General features: G+C 47.1%; 1 protein-coding gene across 4 annotated transcripts in view; it reads left to right on the forward strand.

Moving 5' to 3' along the window:
- Positions 1 to 18819, forward strand: part of ush2a (Usher syndrome 2A (autosomal recessive, mild)) — a 126221-nt gene that overhangs the window by 86262 nt on the left and 21140 nt on the right. For all 4 annotated transcript variants that reach the window (XM_029145283.3, XM_055507189.1, XM_041070128.2 and 1 more), the window contains 8 exons: positions 3313 to 3536; positions 3930 to 4245; positions 5043 to 5240; positions 5333 to 5487; positions 8954 to 9152; positions 14475 to 14582; positions 15361 to 15544; positions 17063 to 17220. In XM_029145283.3, the coding sequence (XP_029001116.1) occupies positions 3313 to 3536; positions 3930 to 4245; positions 5043 to 5240; positions 5333 to 5487; positions 8954 to 9152; positions 14475 to 14582; positions 15361 to 15544; positions 17063 to 17220 (1542 nt within the window). The remainder of the gene's footprint in view (positions 1 to 3312; positions 3537 to 3929; positions 4246 to 5042; positions 5241 to 5332; positions 5488 to 8953; positions 9153 to 14474; positions 14583 to 15360; positions 15545 to 17062; positions 17221 to 18819) is intronic.

Consider the following 18819-nt stretch of genomic DNA (forward strand, 5'->3'; position numbering starts at 1 on the left):
AAGATCAGATGAAATTAATGGTTTAGACTTAAAGCCAAATAATAAAAAACAAACTTTAAGTACTTAACAAATAATAGCAGTTCAATGTTAAAGTTAAATGTCAGCAGTTGAATGTATTAGTAAAACTTATTCACGGAACCAGCCTGAATGTATTCTTGTAGTCACAGAGGTGCTCGGTGCTGACTTTGTGGATCACAGATCCGGGTTAACTTGGGGAGCGGGTCATTGTGCCACAGTGTCTCTCGCAGCCATGGGGGGAAAATGTTCTGGCAGAATGTGGTGGTTGCATAGCAGAGTGGTGTCAGTTCTGGGGTTTAATAAAGCAGAAAGCAACATTGTGTAGATTGTATTGGTTAGAACGAAGACCCTGCTCTCACTCAGCGTTTCAGGAGTTTTTATCCTATATCTTTAGTCAGAATCACTTAGAAAAACACAACCTGGTCCATGATGCTTCCATGATGCTTTGAAACAACAGTCTCTACATGTCTTCATGCCTGTGTGTGAGCGTAATGTCAGCAGGTTTTCTACTGTAGTCTAAAGCGAAGCAAGGTCATTATATACAGTAATAAGTACACTTTGTACCAACAAGCCTGCAGTGTGACGTATGATGATGCACTGACGCACTGATGTGATGCACAATGACATGAAGTTACATCTGCTGTATTGTTTAGCAAATTTACTTACTGCAAATTTCACTGCTTCTTCTTCAGTTTTCTGAAGCTTTTGCTTTTTTATTCCCTTCTTTCTCCTGAGTTCGGTCCCTCTGTTGCTCTCACAGACACTTTAAACACACATGAACAGCTGCTCGCTATGTCTCACTCTTTAGTGAATCCCTGTAGAGTGGTGAAAATATAACTGCCACCAAAGCATTTACCTAAGCTCAGCACACACACACACACACACACACACACACACACACACACACACACACACACACACACACACACACACACACACACAGAGCAAGCACTCAGAGACGTGCACTGTTACATGTGCACACAAATGCACACAATGTCACACACATGCCCAGCTGGTAAAATTGAGATATAAAAAAAGACATAAGACAAGAGGACAACCAGTCAGATGGGAAAAGAAGTGTGTGTACAAATATGTGTGTCTTATGCATGTGTGTATCCACAGGGGAGCTCTGCACTGTGTGAGAAAGTCAATCCACTGTGATTTTGTCTGCAGACATGGCACATAGTCTCTGTGGAGCACAGAGGACACACACACACACACACACACACACACACACACACACACACACACATGCACACTCAGACCAGTATGGAAATGGGAAGTGGCGCTGTGTGATGCTCCTAGACACAGTTTATCACATTTATAACAGAGTTGTAGGACAAACAAACAGTCAGGACTTGCATAAATAATCATATTAAACTTATGTGGCGCATAATAAAGGAAATAAACGTAAACCTCGGGGCTCTGGATTTGCAGAATAGTTTCCTGTTTCTCCATCGTTTGTGATCATTTGTAGATTTTGCTATAAAGCATTTATTACCGCATCCTGTACATCAGCTCCATGCATTCTCTCCTCTCTGCCTCTCTTGTATCTGTGTTGACAGTGGCCCGTTCTTCCCCACAGTGTGCATGTTGTGGTCCTCTCGCACACAGACTGGTTGTGTGCTCTTATCATGTACTATGTGCCAAACCGTAATATATTCAGGTATTTAAAAGTGGTTTGGTTTGTTTAAAGTTGTGCAGGGGCTTTGGTCTCCTAGAGAGCTCGGATAATCCACAACACACATTTTTATCAGTGGTTCATTGGCAGGGCTAAATATTGACTTATCATTAAGTGGAATGACTGAAGCCCTAATATTAATTCACGTTGTCTAAGCAGCATGTGTTGACGCGCCGCTCCCGATGCTATTAACGAATGTATGCAAATCCAACGTAAATCTGAAGATTAGTCCTGAAGCATTCTGCGATGCAAAAGGGAAAACAAGAGGTGTGTGTGATAATGCGTTGTCAACACACGCAGCTTATAGAAAACAGGTGAGCGCGCGTCTCAGAACCTTGTGAGCGCGTCGCACACAAATGCAGGGATTGGGTTTCTGCAGGACGTGTGATAATACAGTGCAGTTCAGCTGCAGAACAGTGAAAGGTAAAGCTGGACAGGCCACTGTATGTGGAGGAGGAGGAGGAGGAGGAGCTGACCTCTGATGACCCCCCAACCCCATTCCTCTATGTCGGGAAAAAGTATGAAAGAGAATCAAGACGTGAATAAACGGCAGTCAGTTGACGGAGAGGACAGGCTGCCAGGGAGTAGAGCAAGGAGAGGCAGATGAGTTGTACCGGGCCCGGAGTCTGAGCGGAGGGGAGAAGTAGAGGTGAGGATGGCGCGAGGGCGAGGGATGAGTGGAGAGAAGCTATTTTGGAAAAGTGTTGAGCTGTTTATTTGCGCGTCATTGAAGCTGAAGTAAGGCGCTGGGGGAATTGGCCACCGAGCCCCCGCTCCGCAACAGCTGCCGCCGCTAAGTGAGTTACTAGCCGTCAGACTGCCTTTATGTCACACAATCACACACACCGGCGTACACATGCATTCCGCTGTCACGCGGAGATGTGACGGATGCGGCCAGGGCGCCACGGCGACGCCGGATGTGCGCCGTTCTGCGCTTTGGGCCTTTAAGCGGAGCCATCGCGTGAATTAGCTCTAAGAGCGAACGGCGCTCAGATTGTTGAGCAAAGTTATTTATCACTCGCCAACTAGCTGCCGTCCCATTAACGGGCGAGGCCACGATACGAAGCAATGACTTAGTGTTTAATGTGCGCTGTCAAATAAAACGGGCAGCACAGCTGGAGGCAGACGGTGCCACAGATCAGCGTGTCATCAGTTGTTGGGGAGCAGTTGCTAAACGCTGCCATAAAAGCAGGATAACTGTGAACCGAAGGGTCTGTTTTCCATCTGATTCGCACACACACGCGTCTTTTAGTGTTTTGGCGGCGGCGCCGAGGCCCATCGGCACCGGCCTCCTCCTCAGGTTGGTGCCACTGCTTTCCAGTCTTGATATTCCAAACATTTAGAGGGAAATGAAGTGGCGCCGCGTGTTGTCACCTTGCTGCTGAAGGTGAAGCGGCGGCAGACACGCGTCAGCGATCACGGTCCGAGACGGCAGCTCGCAGGAAAACACTTCCTCTCCTCCTCCCACCGTAAAGATGAATGTGGGAGAGGAAGGATGGACGTACAGAGACGACGATCGGTTGGAGTTTGTAGATGAGCGCTGGACGTAAAAACATGTCTTGACGCATCAAACTCCAAATGTAAAGAATAATCATGGTTCCTTTGGTCTTCAGGCTTCGTGTGCTGCGGGCAGGACTACATCAACTCGTCCACCACTCTCTGCTGCGCGGGCACCGACGGGCGTCCCACGCTGCACCCCTCCGGCAACGCCACGGTCACGCTGCAGTGCTGTGGGTCAAAGGTCATTCGTCAGGAGGAGAAATGCTGCAACGGGGTCGGCTACGACCCGCAGCGACACGCGTGCGCCGACCGGCCCACGCCGGGCCTCCTGATGCAGGTGTGTGTGACGGGATGCGTTCAGGCCCGGGGCCACGCCCAGCGACTGTTTTCATAAAGTTTGTCTCTTATACCTCACCACATGTGTGTGGTCCAAAATTAAAGACATCATTCTCCACCTCCTCTGTGGAACTCACACACATCAGGAGTTGGGGACTGGGCCATTTTCCATTTATCAACCAGGGTCATGTGGTGTTTGTGCGATCCTAAGTCAGCATGACACACACACACGCACGCAGGCACGCACGCACGCACGCACGCACGCACACGCACACACACACACACGCAGGGAAGGAGCTCTCATTAGCACTAATGATGATCTGCAGAGTCACCTCCTCTCTGCATGTAAAGGTGTGTCTTAATCTCCTCGCGTCCCCTCCCTCCCTCTGTGCAGCGCCAGTGTCTGCACGGCACCGTGTGTCCCGTCGCCGCCGCGTCCACGTCCTACTGCGGCTCCTGCCACTTCGACCCGTCGGCGGCCGCGTGCACGTGGGTCCTGTCCGCGCACGCCGTCCCCGAGCCCCCCTCCACGGTGCTCCCCACCCAGGACACGCTCACCGCAGGCCCGTCTGCGCTCCCCGGCCCCAGTGAGAACACGTACAAGATCGCGGCCGCGTACAGCAGCACTGAGGAGGAGGAGGAGACAGGCCTCTGCTCGTCCCATGAAGAGGTGGTGTACAGTGGAGATGCCAGCACACACACCTACACAGGTAACCAGTGTGTGTCCATATGGAGGGACTGACACGACCCTGTGTCTTTCTCACATGACGTTTGTTGAAATGCATCAGTCTGAGGCGAGGCTCAGTCCAGTCTGAGCCGTTACTGTACGTCTCTTTAAATCTCCTCACTGTGGTTGTGGTTGTTCCGGATGCGTATCAATGGTTGTGCGTTCATAATTACACGTGTTGTGGGTGTGTCTGGAGCTTTAACGTGTCTGTGTGCGTGGGGCATGGGGCGGTGAGGATGAGAGCTTCTAGGCGATGCTGTGACACCATCTGGGCAGAGGCACATAAAGCTGGCGCCATCCACCACGCGCCAGATGTTTGTCATGAACACACACGCGGTATCGCACCCTATTTCTCTAAAAGGCTGCTCTTACTCAATTAGTACTACACTGCAACTATTTCTGCTGTAGAAAAAGTCGTCTTAATCAAAGTCCATTCGCGGATCGGTGCTGTGCGTTTCCCTCCCACGTATCTCGCTGCGGCCGTATCACTGTGGTAAAGGAGACAATCCCAGACTGGTGCTCAAACGTGCTCTCGTTTACTGCAGGAGTCCCTCAGCGCTACTAAACATGCTTCACATACGTACGCTGCTGTGTGTCACCAGAAGGGCTGTAACGCACCCGCAGTTACTGCTTTGGTGCATGTTCATAGTGCTTCGTCGACGGATAACGACTTGAGCAGAATGAGCTCAGCCACATGAATGCCACTGACGTATTACAGGACTAATTGCTGGTTTGACTCCTCCGTACTGTCCTTCCTCCGCTCTCTCGCCTCTTCCTCAGACTCCAGCCTGGAGCCCTTCACCGCGTACGAGTACCGAGTGACGGGCTGGAACGGCTTCGGACGAGGCTTCAGCAGTGTTACCGCGGTGACCACCGGTGAGGACAGGCCGTGGGGCGTGGCACCGCCCCGCTGGAGTCGCCTGGGGGGGCGGGATGACATCATCCGCCTGCAGTGGCAAACACCTGCCCGGCCCAATGGTGCGTGTCTGCACGCGGATGCAGGACCCAAACCCTGAAGGCCACAAGGCTTCAATGTTACATTTAATAGAATGACTTTTCTGTTTTACCAGGGGACATCACTCACTACGTGGTGCTGCGGGATGGACAGGAGCGTTACCGTGGCGATGAGACCACGTTCATCGACGTGGGTGGCATCAGGCCTTTCCAGGGCTACAGCTACCGGCTGAGGGCGTGTAACCGGGCTGCTTGTACTGACAGTACACAGGTAATACACACAGTACAGGTGTGGATCTGTCTGGCTGATATCTTACTACTAGTTGAGGGTTGCATTCACTAAACAACTGTTCCTACCTGTTTTGTGCTGTTTGAGTGTAACTGTCCCTTCACCCAGGTTCTTTCGCTCTCTCTTTCTACCACATTACTTGGTTGTAGCAGCTCATTTCATAAAGACATTATCCCCCTGTATGATTATCTAATGGCTTCTCTTAAAATGGACTGAGCTTCAGTGAACTAAGCACCACTTCGGTGTATAATCTAGTTCACTTCCTTCATTTAGGCCGAACACTTAGAGGGGGAGAAAGGTGTGTGTGTGTGTGTGTGTGTGTGTGTGTGTGTGTGTGTGTGTGTGTGTGTGTGTGTGTGTGTGTGTGTGTGTGTGTGTGTGTGTGTGTGTGTGTGTGTGTGTGTGTGTGTGTGTGTGTGTGTGTGTGTGAGGGAGAGAGAGACAGAGAAATCTGACCATTCCTCCTGAAAATGAAGAGCTTTATTAGCGATGATCAGGAGCAGTAATAATCTCTCTTGATGTTTGTCCAAAACAGCGACTTAAACGTATCGAGTCGAGCAGCCGAACCTAAACATATTCACCTTCGATTTGACAACATGTCAGAGTTTGCTGCAGTTTGTTGCAGTGGGCGCTTTAGTCGTGCTGAGGCTGCAGGCGTCATCACCAAACGGAACACGAGTGCAGAGACAACTTCTGCCGGACTCTTCTGCTGGTGAGGAGGAAGTGCCTGGACCTGCAGTTTTCTGCTCCACGTTGGCTGAATTTACAGCGGTAACCTTGCAGCGCTGGCTTTCTGCTCTCGGCCGCTCATTGGATACGGGGGCTTTTCAGCTTTGCGCCCTTTTACCCTCACATAAAAGCCCCTCAGATGCTGATTTCTAAGCATTGTTTACATCATAATTCAGGCGCGCAGTTGTTCTGCGAGTTATATCTCACACGTCCTAAACCTGTCTGACCTTTGTGTCTCAGAAATTATAGCGTGTGATGTTTCCGCGCCGTGTGAACCCTGCACCGTTTCCCTCAGAACAAGTTGTTATTTAGCCTTATTCCTGCCGCCGCCGTGTGCGTGCCTCTGGATTTGCTGAGCCGACCCGATGTTTGTGATAGCGTCCGTAATAGCTTCACACAGAACCCTCGCCGCTATCTCCCTGGCTGGAGCCGAGCTGATATCACCACAACAATTAATTTCCCCAGCTTAGAGGTGATGAAAGCTCATGCTGAAAATTGTCTTTCTGGCTTTTTTATAGCTAATTTAACAAGTCATTATTTTGATGAGCACATTTTTACGTAAAGCAGAAGCCGCTCTCCTGGAGGGACAGCGAGATATAGACACAAGTGATTGCACTGGTGTTTATAGAAAAATGGAATTGTGCAGAATAAATAAGCCAGGATGGAAGGATGGAAGGATGAGGAATGGATGAATTCAGGAGATAAGTGCTAAGAAAATCATATTTGAGGATCACTGAAATACTCAGATGTGTCTTTAATTATAATTATTTTTCTTTCACTTTTCTTATGTGAAAAGTAGTTTCTGAGCAAATGCATTTTTACTTTATGTTTAGGACCAAACTCCTCAGTATTTAAACTTGCTCTCTAAAGCTCTGGCATTTGATATTGATTATTATATTTATTAATTATTCATTCAGACCAAAACCTATTGTCCAACATTGTATCATATGCTGTTAAAGCATGATGTCAGGGGGTGGTTTGTGATATGTTCTTGGGATGTGATTACTGTGCAGTATGAGGCTTGGTCAGCCACTCAAACTACTCTTTACTTGCTGCTGGACGTGCGTTAATTTAACTTATTTTTATTCCATTGTGATTGTTGGAGTGAGCGACTCCTCCAGAGCAGCAGGTAACGCGTTCGCTTCCTGCTCCACAGCCACACAGTTACACTACCAACTTAATCTCTGTCTTCCATGTTCTCTCACCTCCTCCTCTCACACACACACACACACACACACACACACACACACACACACACACACACACAGCAGCGGGTGGAAAAGGAGTGAGCTGGATTAGTTTGTACACCGGTGAAAATTGGCCAAACAGTCCCAATTATGGGATAACTTGGGCTAATCTAATACACCACCGCAATTACCTGGCATCAGCCATCGCGCACACACACACGCACACACATCGGCGCACACAGGCCAAGACAAACAAACACAGACACATGAACGCACACCTGCTGTGACAACAGAAGGTGCTGATCTAATGCACTTGGTCATTTAGAGAGGGAGGAAGAGCGATTGGTTCTCCACCGTCTCCGAACCCCTTTGTCCTGTTCTCTCTGCTATTTGTCTCCTGTCATTCTGCTGATCGCGGCGCCGCACTCGCCACTTCGCGCCGACTGTTATCTCTTCCCGTTTTGTTCCTTCACCGGTTCAACAGCTGTGATCCGACAGCCTCTGCCCTTCTCCTGTATCTGTGGAGCCTCACCATGCTGTTGTTCCTGAGCCGTCACAGAGGCGATAGTTCAGCCGAGCTACTACAACAGACCTACAATAACTACAACTAACCACAGATTAACTTTATCAAAAGCTAGAGGTCAAGGAAAATGCATAGATGGGCGAAGGAGGAATGACACTAGCAAACAAACATAAATCACATGGGACAAACAGTCCAGCTGAAACTGCACACCAGGGTGGTGATAAGGCTTGTGTATAAAAGACAGCGCCCCCTGTGGGCCGTAGCAGCCAAAACCCAAAATGACCTAAAATGTGTCCATGCACGTTAAGAAGTTCAGTCATCACCTTTTTTTGGACATAAGTCTGACCACTCAGACCGGTGGTGCACTTCCCCACGTCTTCCTCATCTTGTCTGCACTTTGTGCGTGTGTGTGTGTCTTAGTTGTAGTAGCAGTGCTCTAATTGCATAGCGCCGTGTGGGACAGGTGGAGGAAGTGCTAGTGACAGTCTATTAAGGCAGGATATCCCTGTTGCCGTTAGCACCAGATTGCCCTGTGATTCTGTGGCCTCCACATTCCCCCGGCGTTCACAGGCTCCGTAGATCCCACATCAGGCATTGACAGAGAGAATCCTGCTCTACCTGGTCCTAAGCAGGTCGCTGCTCCGGCGTAGCGGGTTGGGTTCAGCTAGAACACAGGATCCATGTTTTCATCCGTGCTGGTGCGGCGGCAGGTTCACCGCGCCATGTTTGACCTCCTCCTGGTGAATCCCCAGGTCCTTAAAGGGGCGGTGTCCTTACATCTGTCCAATCCACCTCAACTGGCTCAAAGGAGCAGCTCCTTTGCAAACGTCCTCCTCTGTCACCAAAAAGCTTTTATCATCCTGTATTGGATGCAGTTTTTATTTGATTGTGAGCGTGTTTATTGCGCTCGTAGCAGAAATCCATCTGTTACTGTAGCTGAGGTTTTTGTCCCGTTGTGTTGTGTTGATGTTGTGTTGTGTTTGCTGTGTGTCCATTCCTACGGGTTCAGGTGGTGGCAGTGACAGCTCAGGGAATCCCGGACGGCGTGCAGCCTCCCGTGGTCTCACCTCTGAGCTCCTCCTCCCTGCGCGTGAGCTGGTCGGAACCGACTCACCCCAACGGAATCATACAGCGGTACCACCTGAATCGGACCGGCGTCGGAACCGTAGCTACTCACGCAGATGGACCCGGAAGTTACAACGTGACCGGTAGGATGCACGTCAAACAACACAACAAAAGCATTGTGTGCTCTAATAAACCACTCAAAGCCGAAGCAGGTAAACAAACGAGGCTTGGCTTGTCTTAAGACTGTGTTCACACAAACATGGCAGCGTTTGGACCGTGTGTGCGTGTCTGGTTTATCCACCCTGAGGACGTCCTGAGTCGCTGGCCGTGTGCCATCCATCACAACGTCTGCAGGAAGTGTTAGGGACACAAACTGTAAGGCTGCTGTAAAGCAAGCAACTGGTCTAAAGCTTTCTACATCAAATAATCAAGTGGTGACATGTTTGAAGCGGTGGCATCTTCCCTTCTCTGCTCCGCGTTGGACCCAGACCAGGCGCCGGCTTTGCCAGTAGCCAATAGACTATTCCCATGGTGCCTGCGGTTGGCTTGTTTGGTCACGAGCTGTGTGTGTGTGTGTGTGTGTGTGTGTGTGTGTGTGTGTGTGTGTGTGTGTGTGTGTGTGTGTGTGTGTGTGTGTGTGTGTGTGTGTGTGTGTGTGTGTGTGTGTGTGTGTAGGCACGAGGCAAACAATGCCAAATAGAGGCGGTAATGTGGTGTAATACTGTACCAGCCCCATGTGCCAGTGTAAGCAAGCAGCATGCGCGTGTGAAATTCCCCCGTCCCCCACTGAGACGCTGGAAAACACGGCGCATGCAGCCAAAGCCTCTCGCGCGTTCCTCTGTCTGTCACAGCGTTTGCGAGTGCGAGCAGCGTTACCATGTCTGCCTCACACCACATTTCACCAGCACGGTGCACCAACCCCGAGGTTCCTATAGGATCCCAACACAAGTTCTGCAGATCGCATATACTGTACTGTAGCGCATATGTGGATTTAAGTGTGGCCCTGTTCATTAAGCGATTCCTCTTAAACTGCTTCGTGCTGATCGAAATGCAAAAGATGGAAGTGGGCCACGTCAGAGGTGGGACGGAGGCGAACAGGCAGAAGTGAGCCGATGAAAAGATGGATGAATGGATCTAAGTGTTTTCAGTGAAATATGAACAGAAATAATTGCTGTGCTACTCCCTCATCCTTAATGTTTAATATGCCATTATTCATCTCCCCGGGATCAGACTGACGGATCTCACCACTGGCAGACAGACGCTCACTCACACGCTCAAAGCACAGGAACGAGGGAAATGTGGCTTTTAGATTAAAACTATCATCTGTTGTGCCTATTATTATAAACATATCTGTTGCAGAAATATTCTGTACAATTTAGTTCATTTACTGTATGTACTTTGGCATCAATTCATCAAATGTAATGCATCAAATGAAGTTCTACAGAGAGGCCAACAAATCCCACTGAGACAGTGAAAATGAAAAACCTCCAGTAGAACCAGGCTGAATGGAGGAACATCAGCCTCGACTGGTAGAGTACAGAGGATGGAAGCATGAACTGCACACTGCAAACATACAGCCCTGAGGCCAACGATGCCTTTAGGGAGACAGAACAGTACAGTAGAGAGAGATAATGTCTAAGAATAAGGACGGGTAGGAACGTACTGTAGAGGAGAACCCAGGGCACCTCCAGCATCTAAAGCTAGTGTCTTAACTAAGAGGTGGATCAGAGCAACAGCTCTGACTAGAAGCTTTATCAAATAGTGAAGTAGTATTTAACAGACTACTGTACAATTAAAAATTTATAGTACAAATTAGGAATACAATTAATTCATGACCCATGATATTTCAGACATTTGTGATTTGCTTCTGGTCCCGAGCACTGAGGCGTTTCTCTGCTGGGCTCCACGTTAATGTGGCCTCATACTGTAAACAGTCAGCCGGAATCAAAAGAATAAATGTGTGCCTACTGCCACTTCCTGTTTATCAGCGATTCGCCTAAGGAAAAGTCTTATTAATAGTATTTTTAGCACTTCGGAAAAGTGGCGCTTAATAGAAGGAATTAAGCATTACTGTACAAGGACAACCCATGTGAATCGATATTAAGTATTGCTATCATTAGCTCACAGTGAATTATTGCCTGCAATTATATAGATTATGGCATTAATCATGTGTTTAATTGGTCTTTGTAGGCTCGTTATTAATGCAGAACAGCAGGGAATAGAGTATGTTCTTTTATTTATTAATGCGTTTCTCTGTAGTCTGCTCCCATTGGCTGTTTGAGATCAACATCCTGTGAAACCCGCTGCCAAACCTGCGTCCGCCTGATTGTTGTGGCAGGAGAACGGTGACGTCAGCGTGACACCGTCGACGGGGGGATTCTCTCTCTAGTGACGTCTGCGGAAAATGTAGACGGTTAATATTTAGGTTTATTTTATGAATCAAGCTGTGTTACAAACAAATTCAATCTCACAAGGTTTTCACTAAAACTGGGACTTTTATCTGTTTAAATCTGTTTTACAAAATCACAAAAATGATCTTTTTTTATATTTATCATAAATAAAAAAAAAACGATTTAATTTTTTGCAATTTAATTGGCTAATAGTTTATTTAAATGACTGGAGATAGTTTACAAAGCATGTCAGGACAAAACAAGCCATGAAGTCCAAGGAACCCTCTATTAGACACCATTAATAAATATATATATATATATATATATAAATTAGTCTAAAAAAAATGAGCAGTAATAGTCAAATAAGCTTTAGGCCTTGGTCCACCTGATGAACCACCCAAGGAGACTCTCAGCTACGATTCTGCTTTTCACTTTATGGTTCATTGTTTGGAAATATATGTTTTAAAAAAAAAACACACACACGCTTGTTTTTTATTTTTCCATGTGGGACACAGTGTTCTACCTGCACGTGTGGATGAGCTGCTCAGAGGCTGGACTGTAAACCTGATCTCACTGTCCCCTCCCAGACGCTCTCTGCATCAGGCAGCCACAGACAGGAAGTCAAAGTCTTAATTATTTAGCAGAGGTGTTATCAAAGCTCTGTCCTCTCTCTCATCCTGTTTGTGAATTACAAAAATTACATTTTCGCTTTTCTTCTTGTCTCCTGCTTCTCACGTCCTCAGCATTTCTGCTCCCTTCATTTGGTTTCTTTGCACCGGCGTTTCCAGGGAACCTTCTCCATCTCCGCGGGCCTCACTTCTCTGGCTCCAACTTCGCCTCCATCTTGTCTTTCACTCCCTGGATCCGCCCTCTGCTCCGCTCTCCCTCCCGCCCTCTGCCCGTGTGGTGGATCGGGTGACGAGTGTGGCGTTGCGGCCGCTTCCCATCGTCCTCTCATATTCTCTAATGCAAACAGAGAACGGCAACCTGTCAATAAAACGACACTTTAAATCAGTTATCCCGCTAAGACACCGCCACACGTCTGCTTAAAGGAGAGGAGGCCTGGACCGGTCCACCCGCTCTCGTTGGTCTTCTGACTTTTACCTGTGAAGCACCAACTCTTGATTCTGTCTCACTGCAGCCGTAATTATTCCTCTCTTTCACAACAACAGCCCCCCCCCCCCCCCCCCCCCCCCCCCTTCGTGAGCTCTGGCCGCGCCATCGGAGCGCCCTCCACCCATTCTTCACTGATCGAGGCTTCCTCTGTCTTTTCATGAGCGGTGCCGTGCACGTGTGGGCGTGCGCGCGCACAGGTGTGAACGGCGTCTCCTTCTGCTCCGCTCGCTGGGGGTGATGCTGGGTTCCTTCTGCAGTAGACCAACACTGCCCTCTACAGGCAGCGTCCTGAACCAAGCGCCGTCCGTGCTTCAAGACATCTGCATTTGGAGTTTTACTGGAGGAAAGTGTTTTGTTTAGATATTTAACATTATTAAGCTTGTGTTAGTTTTCGGTTTTTGGGTGAGTTTATCGTTTAGAGGGAGAAACAGATGAATGAGTGGAGCACGCTCTGTGATCGGATCATCATTTTTAGGTCTTATCAGCTTCTGGGACACAGACGCACCTCAGCGGCTTCAATAAACCGCCTCCCGGTGCCTCTGTGTTAAACAGAGCGACTCCTGCAGCGACGCTGTTTGTCCGTGTGCAGGAACGTGCACGGAGCGTTCGCCGCTCTGTTCACTGTGGCCACAAATGACATCACTTGCGTTGCAGTTGTCGCTTGCTGTGCTGGAGTGCGCACACGCCTAGTTGCACAGTTAAATAGCACCTCGGCCCCAGCTCTCTGGTTCGGCCGGCAGATCTCCTTTATTTAACCCACATACGTGCACGGCGATCAGACGCATGTTAAACAGGCTGAGCCCCAGAGACACGAGGAAAGGGAGCCACGTACTGTACGGCAGCTGAGACTCAGCAGGACGTCCCTCCATGTCACTGAACGTACGCAGCGGGAAACAGCAACCCATCATTTACATTATCAGCTAATTACATTAGAAATGGCGTCTAATCTATCTCACATCTGTTGATAAGAGTCGAGCTCTGTCTCATTTGCACTAAAAGTCCAACTAATAAACGCAGCCATGCTTTGATAAAAAGGCTTATTTATGAAGCAAGTTAACAGATAATGTAAATATTGTAAAGTGAGTGTTGGCAGCATTTACTAAATGTTTAAATATATTTTTCTAATCAATCATGAATCACCAGGGGCGTGAAGTGGACCGAACCCAGAGGAAGCCTCTCCGTTATGCAGTGGCTGTTGTTGCACTCATCCTTCTGAAATAAAGTCATTTTACTTCTTTCAATTTCATTAGAATTTGATTTGTACGCTGTTATAAGCTGTCAGCTGAGTGAACGGCCATAAAACATGCAGTCAACCCCCATGACATTAAAGATTTGCATCCATCTGTTCGTCCTCATCCATCCACCTTACGTTAACAACCAGACAGGCTGATGTGAGGGGGGAATGTGGGTAACTTTGTTTGGGTTCATGTGGGATTTGCAGCAAATTTCACTCTTTAAAAGCGTCTGCATGGCACCAAAAACGCAGTTAAAGGAACATTCAGCCATTGTGTGATTTCTTTGAGACATAGCGCGTGTCCATAAATAAATCATGTCTGGATGCTGTAGCCTAAACGCACGCCGAGGTATCATAATTATCATAGATCAAACGCTGATGACATTACAGCTCTGGACCAGTCCTATCCCATGTCAGTGCCGCGGCTGCCCATCTTTACGTTGTTTCATTATTGAGTTATGGCATGCATAATTTAACACCGACAGATATGGATCTATCCGTTGAGAGTGTGTGGAGAGAACAGAGGGAGGGAGTCAGTCTGGAGGAGAGCGATGATATCAGGTCGGCAGCGTTTGCTCCACTCTGACTTCTCCCTGTTCCACGCGGAGTCTCCTCTTCCTCCTCATTCCACGCCTAAGAAAAACGGCGTCATCGGCTTTTGTTCTGCAGGCGACTGTGAGCGTGCGAGTCGTCCTTCCATACGTTCATGTGTGTGTTTGCCTCAGGTCTGCGGCCGTACACTGATTACAGCTTCGTCCTGGTGGCCTGCACAGCTGTCGGATGCGGAGCCAGTTTACCGGCAACAGGACGCACGCTGCCGGCCGCCCCCGCTGGTACGTGCACGCACACGTGTGCATGCACGCAAACACACATACACGCGTCCACACACACACGCGTGCACACACACACACACACACACACACACACACACACACACACACACACACACACACACACACACGCACACACTATTACTTACTAGACACCAACTTATAAAATGATCCTGATCTTAATAAAATGATCTCAAAATATATAATATAACGGTTTTGATACATATTAATAGACACAATACTGTGACATGCACTCTACTGATTTGCTCTGTCCAGTATTTTTTATCTGCTTCTTTTTTTTGACCTTTGTTTTCTTTGTTGGATTTCTTTTTCTTTGTGGTTCCTGTTCTTTTCTCAGTGTCTGTTTCGTTTAAACTTTCTTCCTCACCCGTCTTCTTTCACATCATGTTCTCCCCTGGAAGCCATCTTTTAACATTCCACCCCTCTGTTAACACCATTAACCCCACATGCACATCTATTTCATGATGTTTTTTTATTTTTATAAAGTAACAGCCTCCTTATTTAGAGCTTCTCTCCACCATGATAGCACAACATGATTTTATGTCAACATACATGTAACCATCATAAAAACTGGAATTAAGGCACTGTGAGAGTTTAGTAGGACTAATATCTAAAAATCTGTTTTTACACAAGTATTAGTTTCATCACTGCACTAAACTGCACAATTCACATGTTTGTTTTCTAATATAAATTCATTAATTTGTGCAAACGCTCCCTAATTAGTTTTTTGCCCTCCCCGTTTTTGTCTTTGCTTCTGCAGGTGTGTGGTCGAGGCCTAGACACCTGATAATCAACGCATCCGCAGTGGAGCTGTACTGGGATCAGCCGTCGCAGCCTAATGGACACATCTTGCAGTACAGACTGAACAGAGACGGTCGCACTATTTTTACCGGACACCAGCGTGACCAGAATTACACTGACACTGGCCTCCTGCCAACGCGCAGGTAGAGAGCTCCTAGACACACACGCATTCAGACGCGTACGAGTGTGTGCAGATGTGCATAAACACACTTCACTTCATAATTAATCATCCCTTTAATTCCTTAATTCTCACTTTTGAGCGTAGGCGCGTTGGCGTGTTTATATGAGGTCACCCATGGGCTGAGTGCGATGCTGTGCTCCCATGCGTGCCTCGCTCTCCCTCTCAGGACTCGGCTCTCTCTATACGTCTGTTTGTGTCATTTAACGAGCAAATATTTGACACGCCAATGACAGGTACAAACATCGCCACACACACGCATTAAAATCACAAATCAAGTCTGGCTTCTGCTCACATTCGGCACTGGAGCGTAGTTTTTATCTGTTTATTTTCATTTAACCTTTACTAATCTCTGTCTTTTTTTTTTTTTGTTTTAATTATGGGATTGTAAAATGACACCCTCTCTCCGCTGCTCACCGCCTTGTCCCTCTCTCTTGTTCCTCCCTCTCCTGGGACATTCTTTGGATAGCATCCACATTCCTCCAATCATTGGCGTGTGTGTGAAAGAGAAACAGCAAAGGAAGGAAGGAGACGGGGCCTTTCGTGTGTGACGTGTAATTTTCCTTAATTCCAGCTCGTCTGCCAGGAGGCACTCCCGTCCCGACGCGTCGCCTTCCCATCACCTGCCCCGCTTCCTATCCGCATCCCCTTCCACCTTCCCTTCTTTTCCCAATTTAGCCCTGCACCAAGAATTACACAGCGAGCGTCGGCCCCATTATCCATCCAGGCCTGTGTGTGTGCGTGCGTGAGACTGTGTGCGCACGCAGCCGCGCACGAGGCCGCTCAAAGTGGCCATTGATTATTTATGACAATGTTGATTAGCTGTCACTTTGCTTCGGCAGCCCAGGAAGTGTCTAAGATGATGAGAGAATTAACCTATTCCCTCTGGCTGGCCCCGCAGGACACACAGCCATGCAAACGCCTGCTCACCGACTACCTACCGCACAGACACACCAGTTTACTCTTGATATCCCAAGGCGGTGTTTACATTTAAGTAAATATCTTGGAGTGATGAAGTGTTTAAATTCATTCTCCCTCTGAAACCTTATGCCATGATAACATTTTCTCTCTCTCCATCACACTCTGGGGTTCACTCTCTTCCTCTCTTTCCATCTTCTCTCGACTCGATGTGTATTAGTTATCGTTATATGTATTAGTTTTTCTCTGCATATCTCCATGAGAATGCTTTTTAAACACATCGTTTCTAACTCATTGCAGCGTTTGCTGACAGCGTCCACGCTCAGACACTTTGTGCAGGAACAACAACCCAACACTGCTACATTTTAACGCACGCGTGTCAGGTCTTAAGGCAAATGAAATGCTTTTAATGTTAAATGGGAAAATCAAAATGATCAAAAATAACAGGTTTATATTACTTTATTTCAGTCGTAACTGAGAGAAAAGTACTGAGAAGTTGACCTAAGAAGTGGGTTAGCTCCTGAAGTTTGCTCTCTGTCTTCCTCCACATCCTCCATCTCTTCAGGTATGTGTACGAGCTGGAGGCCAGCACCGAAGGCGGGACCGGGGTGAGTGACAGATACGTCATACAGACCCCGGTGTCGAGCCCCACTGGGATCCCACCTCCCTATGATGTGACTGTGTCCGGCCCCCGCTCCCTGTCTCTCTCCTGGGCCCCTCCTGGTGAGTAGCAATCTAAATAAATAAGTTGGGGCTGTAGATGGAAGGATGCATTAACGGGCGGATGGATGGAACATATTCATATTTATAACTGGTATGCATACAACTGGAATTTAGCAGTATTTTACTCATTTAGACTTTATTTTACCTCCATTTGCCTTTGGGATAAACATGACCTAGATGAGAGAGAGTTTTCAGACTCACTTTACTGTAGCTCCCACAGCAGCATGAGCTATTCAAAAAGAACCTTTATTCTAATATTCAAATATACAATTGCTAATCATAAATTAATAACATTGTTTTCTAAGTTTTGTTTGAACAACATATCAAAATCATGGACAATCACATTTCAGAAATCTTACTTAGAAAACCCAATGTCTTGAAATGTCTGAATATGAACTACTTTCTATTATACATTTTTTTTAATTCCCAGAAAGAAGTAGGTCTATATTATTTTTATTTCTCCTCATGATTGTGTCGACCTTGGTTGGAAATATTCTAAACCTTTTAAATTTCTGTTGCATTTCTATGAACATGTGTTTAAATTTTTATTATATTTACAAATGATTTTTACCTTCGCAGTCTCAGCCTGTAAACGGTCTGATACATTCTGCACAGTATGAAGAAACGCAGTGGACAAAGGCCATGACTAGTTTCCCATTCACCTTCTGGCCTCTTAGGACCGGGACACACACACAGCCACATAAGCACACACTCAGGGTGCTGAGTTTCATGCTTACGGGGCAGTGATTGTCTGCCCTAACCCATCTATCATTGACTATTACTCTCTCATTAGGCTGATTTCCTATTTCACAAACTGCTTATAGAGCCCACTCTCTGTGTGTGCCAGTTCCTGTATATTTGTGTCTGTGTTTATGTATGCATCTTTATCTGTGTGTATTTCAGTGTGTGTGTGTGTGTCATTGTGGAGCTATTTCCATAGGCAGGCTCTATTCTATCGTCATTACGGGCTGATTTTAAAGGTGAGGAAATATCGGCTGGGTCCTCACGCTTGGTTAACTTCCTGAGCCCAGAGTCTGGAGTGTTTTCGACTTGTGTGTGTGCCTGCCTCACAAGTGTTTGTCAATGTGCGCTCACTTGAATGTGTTTGTGTGTTTATATGCAGATGCTGACGTATGGCTATTAACAATGCATTTAGTCCAGAACCACTTCCTCTCCTCTGATGTATGTGTGTGTGGGAGAAGGTGGTGAAGAGGTTGATGCGTCATGGGTTTTGTGTGCGTTTGCAGCTGTGCTCTTAAAATGTCAGTGCAGGTCATTGGTTTTTAATAATAACATGTAAATATCAGCGCAGGGATTAAACCTCCGGATGATTTTTAAGTGTAACAACATTTTATGCTCCTCTAAAATGTAGATGGATCCGAAAAGACATGAATGTCTGAGGCTTTTGTCAAAATGTATGCAAGATACCAGAAGATAAAACACACAACATCAAAGGTGTGAGAATGTATGTTAATTAACTCTTTCTAAGTTCAGAAAGATCAAAGCTCTAAAACACTGTTCAATGATCCTGAGAAGATCCTGAAACCACAGTGATGCTGTGTTAAAAGCAATGAAGCTCAAGTGTCTGTATTTATGAGT

Source organism: Betta splendens, chromosome 3 (genome assembly GCF_900634795.4).
Source record: "Betta splendens chromosome 3, fBetSpl5.4, whole genome shotgun sequence".
Taxonomy (NCBI): Eukaryota; Metazoa; Chordata; class Actinopteri; order Anabantiformes; family Osphronemidae; genus Betta; species Betta splendens.